The following is a 5,093-nucleotide window of genomic DNA, read 5'->3' as shown; positions in this document are numbered from 1 at the left end:
GTGGCTGCCCAATTGGTCTGGGAGATGCAGGTGAAAGCCAACACACAGGCCTGCCTCCTGGCCTCGCGGAGGCCATGGTCTACATCTATGGTGAACGGTTGTGCTTTACCCAGCCGACGCAGCAGGCAACAGCGTCTGCGTCGATGCCAATGAGGAGGCATTGGGGCATGACGATCACACACTAAGGCCTAACCTAACCCTGACTGATGATGCCAAGAAGAAGGGCGGGAGCCACAGGACCAGTGGCTTCAACGACGGCGACAAGAAAATAGCCCAGGCGAACAAAATGTGCCGGCCTGCTGGAATACCCCTCAGCGCAAACGATCCCCTGATTATTTTTGTGACCACGGACCGACTCAAACGAACGCAAGAGATGCCCTTAGTATCAACTGGGAAAGCTCAGCCAGAACGGCATCAAAGCATGACCACACTGGGGTTCTAAACCAAGAAGTGTCACTAACACTTCACAACATATCCAATGTCTCTACTTACGGTCGCCAAAGACTAAGTTGTGACCAAGTTCTACATCACAAACCAATCTAACATTTTTTAGAGTACTCCTAGCCTCACCTTTTTTACAGTAGATTCTAACCATCTTACCTGATCGCCACCTACATCAAAATTTTAAACTGTTTTCCTGTTAGCATTAACAAAATCTAAACGCAGTTTCCTCAAATATAGTATCAAAAGCAGGTACCCCACACAATATTGATAGAGGGCTAATATAAGGGAGCGTCTAGAGTTCCTGAGACTTAATAAGTCTAAGTCGCCGATATCGGTAGCTTATTAAGCCGTGTACTACTTTAATTTTGGCGTCCAATTTTGTGCGTTCGCAATTTTCACTAGAAAAAATAATCTGTCAACCATTTAAGACGTAAGAAAAATCTTAGTAGCAATTTACGTGTAACTGGAAAAAAAACTCAGTTGCAATCCACATGTAAGTGGAAATTCTTAGTTGCGACGCATGCGTAACTGGAAAAATCTCAGTTGCAACCCACATGTAAGTGGAAATTCTTACTTACGACGCGGGCGTAACTGGAAAAATTCTCAGTTGCAACCCACATGTACGTGGAAATTCTTAGTTGCAACATATGCGCAACTAGAAAAATCTCGGTTGCAACCCTCATGCAATTGGAGAAACAAAATCAGTTGCAACTCACGTGTAACCGAAAAAAGCTCAGTTGCAACCCACATGCAACTTGAAATATGTCCAAACACGCGCAACTGGAATGCGCGGTAAGCGGTTACATGGGAAAGAGAAAGACGCCTTATAAATATGAACCGTCACCATGAACCCACTTCACAAAGCCCGCAAAAAAACAAGTCAGCCCGCTTACGCGTCGGGCTAGCAACAACACAAACAGCCCAAAAGTCAGAGCACGAATCCACAAGCATAAAATACGAATCATACCCACAAGCATAAAATACGAATCATACGAATCTCCAAGTGCTCAACTTAAACTTATTAAGTATAAGGCGCTTGACTTCCAGCAAATCCGCTATTATAATCAACCACGATGCCGAAGTAATACTACGTATGTAACGGTGAAGACCAATATCTAGAGGAACTAACATCTGAACAGGATTGTTTAGTGCAACGCCACCAAAAATGTTATTTTCTGTACATGCCAGTGTTTGGAACACATTACTCAGGGCTCAGTGTCTCACGCTCTCCTTAAGGAAAAAAAAAACAAGTTTGGTAGCTTCAACTATGCGGATAATGCAGACCTCTAGGTGATTTAGCTTCACTTTTCTGAAACACATTACTCTAAACAATACTACATAAAAGTTCAAGTTTCCGTTACAGGTGGTCGATCCACAAGGGAGCAATGCAACAACGCAGCCCCTGGATATTTTTTATTTAAGTGAAGAGTTTAAAGCTCAGATCTTGGGATTCACTAGTTCTGCAGCATTGACACCGCCTCCTTGTCAGTGAACCAGGTGAATTCTCCATCCTGAAGGACAACCATCTCAATAGGTAGCAAATCAGATGTCTTCTTGTCTGAAACCGCTTTCTGCACAGCACCAGCTTTCGCAGCTCCAGTTACCACCATGGCAAAATATGCAGACGAGTTGATCACTGGAAACGTGAATGTAATCCTCTCTGGTGGAGGCTTTGGAGAATCCGTGATGTGAGTGACCCACTTCTGTTTCTCATTAACAAGAGGGTGGCCCGGGAAGAGAGAGGCAAGATGGCCGTCTGGACCCATGCTGAGGAGCATGGCATCAAACCTCGGAAACCCAGTTGCTGTTGACATTGCAAGAACGCCGTTCTTAACAAGTTGCCTCAAGATAGTTTCATAGTCATCTGCTGCTCCCTCAGCAGACAATGCATCATTGATAGCATAGACTTGACCAGTAGGAATTGGTACCTACAAAGTTGAAATAGCATAAGTTAACGATTTCTCAATACATAGCAAGTTACACATTACCTGAAAAGTGATAACAATAGAATGTTCATAGCCTGCATCTCATAGGTTACCTAGATCTCCTTTATTCATGAAGTGGTAACATAAACACCAGTTCACAATTGTGGTACATAATGTCAGTTATGGGACATTTCAAGAGCTTGGCACATATTTGAGCATGAGTACATCTTGGTGGGGTTATAGAAGCTCAGTACAAAATAAAGAGTATCATTCTGTTGATGATCTGTATATTGCTTCTCTATTGCAAATACTAATTCACATAGCAGTAGCACAAGGGGTGAAGGGAAAAAGTTGAGGTCAAAGAAATTGGGATGGGAAGCGCTACTCTTGTTTTTCCCTTTTTGTTATTGACTCACCTAGATTGTTAATAGTACAGAAAAAAAATCTTACAATCAGTTTCAGTAAGCTTTAAAATCTGAATCTACTCAATATAATTATAAAAAATTGCTACAAGATGCAAATGTCATGGTCCCCAGTATACAAAGACTAAAGAGCCGGAAAAAAAAAGAGTTGCAAAGAGGGAAGCTTGTATCACTTGAAATAGCTACTTCAGATTTAGAGATGACAGAAATAAATGATACCAAACTGGTCATGAAATTCTTATGCAGCCATCATATTTTTGTAGAATCAAATGATACCTATATAGCTGTCTGAAAGGTTTCAAACCACAGTAAGTACTCCCCCGCAAAAAAAAAAAAAACACAGTAAGTACAAATATGGCATGATGCCATCAGCATGCAAATAACTGCAGGTGGCACTGTGATTGGTACAATACATTGACAAGGCGAGTTTAGGTATACTAGTGTTTACCGAAGAACATACATATGGTGGGCATGGTTTTAAAAGTATTCGTGGAGTATATGAGAATATTTATTCTGCTACCATCTGGAGTTTATAACAACCAACCGACACGATTCATTTCCAAACATCCAAGAGACGAATAAGTCTGCCAGCCATCTGCAGTCATACGCAATATACACAAGGATTCTTAGCTTTAACTTCCAAGCAAGAACTCTGCATCATTTCAACGCACAAGATATATGCCCTAACTGACCACAGTGAAAGCCTAAAAGGGTAGAACCAGTAGTTGCATGAAGAAGAGTAAATCCAGCAAGATCTGGCGGGGGATACCTTGGAGAGGAACCCATCGTAGGCGAGCTTGTAGTTGCTGTCGTCATGGTCCTTGGGCACGACCCTCTCGTCGACCCAGAATATGTGCCACTTGCTCCAGTCCACCGTCTCCAGGTACGGCGGCTCCGTGAGCTTCCTGCGAGACCAACAGGAAACGAGAGATCTTCACCCGATCTTGGAACCCCGGACCCAGCCAGGGGAGGCACGGTTCTTTGGTTCGGTGGGGGGACGGACGCACCTGAGGGCCTTGATGAGGGATCCGCCGGAGACGACGACGGTGAAGGCGCCCCTCTGGGCGGCGAACTTCGCGGAGAGCTCCGCCGCGTACTTGGCGAGCGATACGGCGAGATCCTCCTCGGCGTCGAAGATGAGCAGGTTCTTCTTGGACGCGGCGGCGGGGGCGGCGCCGTCGGTGGCCATGGCGGCGGCGGTGGGGGGGAGGAGCGGGCGCGCGGAGGAGAGGAGGCGGGGAAGGGACCGGAGGCTTCTGAACGGGACGCGGGACGCCGGCGGCGAGCGGCGGCGGGGCAGGGGCAGGGTGGAGGGGGGTGCGGCGGCGGAAGCGGAGAGCGACATGGAGGTGGACATGTGCTATATTTGAGCGGTGGAAGTGACAGGTGGGGGGTGAGTCACGCCGTGTTTTGTACCGTTGAGATCGAGATAGACGGCCACTGTGCGGAGCCAACAAAGTAGAACATGAGCTCATTGACCCCTGAGGCCTCGTTTGGCTAGGGAGTTTTGGCCGGCTTTTCAGTGTATATTCCCAGTGTAATTAAATAATTGCTCTCAAATTTACTAAACTAGTTGTTTGGCTGAAGAGTATTGAATCGAGTAACACTGAGTATTGACGCTAAAACTCGTCGGGTCAAAAGAGGATTAAAACGCGAAGTACCATTCGCGTTTTTTACACTCTCGGTGATGCTGCGAATTCACGCGCATGCTACCAGAGCTGGGTGCAGCTACTCTGCCCAGCGCAGTGTTCACACGGAAACATGCACAATCACCCGCATTCGCACCACCGTGTTCACACGGGAACTGCAGACAGCCCTCACAACATCCTCTAATCAGCTGCTGCACACGCGCTAGTGTCATAGAGATGCCCCTAAAAAGATGGAGAGTATTTCATGAATGTTAATTTTCACCAAAAACTCTTCATAAAACACCCCTTAACACACATAAATACTCTTGCACCAAACAAAGCCTGAGTGAGAGTAGGTGACATTGTCGGCTATGGTGAGGTTGCTGATTTAACCTAAGCTGAAAATAGAGGACTTCGCCAAAACATCATTTCCCGTACAGGAAGATGGGTTTAAGCCCCAACTTATATGTTAAGCCATGCTTCAACTCATGTGTTAAGCCATAGAAGATCAAGATGGTTACAAGGGAGGGAATCAATATATGGCTCCAATTTAAGGTCATGATTGACTCATGTGTTATATCATGGCTGATTGAGATTAAATCATGCAGTAAATGAAGAGTTCACTATTGCCTTCAACACATCATCATAATCAAGATTGAAGCATAGATATAAGG

At 45.4% G+C, this 5,093-nt stretch overlaps 1 protein-coding gene across 1 annotated transcript; it reads right to left on the bottom strand.

Moving 5' to 3' along the window:
- Positions 1-1,735: 1,735 nt before the first annotated feature.
- Positions 1,736-4,181, bottom strand: LOC127302549 (probable 6-phosphogluconolactonase 4, chloroplastic). The gene is made up of 3 exons (XM_051333019.2): positions 3,799-4,181; positions 3,561-3,696; positions 1,736-2,372 (listed from the first exon to the last, which is right to left on the bottom strand). The coding sequence occupies exons 1-3, from the start codon at positions 4,146-4,148 to the stop codon at positions 1,899-1,901; spliced, it is 960 nt and encodes a 319-aa protein (XP_051188979.1). The 5' UTR covers positions 4,149-4,181; the 3' UTR covers positions 1,736-1,898.
- Between the last annotated feature and the right edge of the window lie 912 nt (positions 4,182-5,093).

The sequence above is a fragment of the Lolium perenne genome, chromosome 5 (genome assembly GCF_019359855.2).
Source record: "Lolium perenne isolate Kyuss_39 chromosome 5, Kyuss_2.0, whole genome shotgun sequence".
Taxonomy (NCBI): domain Eukaryota; kingdom Viridiplantae; phylum Streptophyta; class Magnoliopsida; order Poales; family Poaceae; genus Lolium; species Lolium perenne.
Note: the sequence above shows the minus strand (reverse complement) of the source record. Positions and strands in the feature narration are given on the sequence as shown.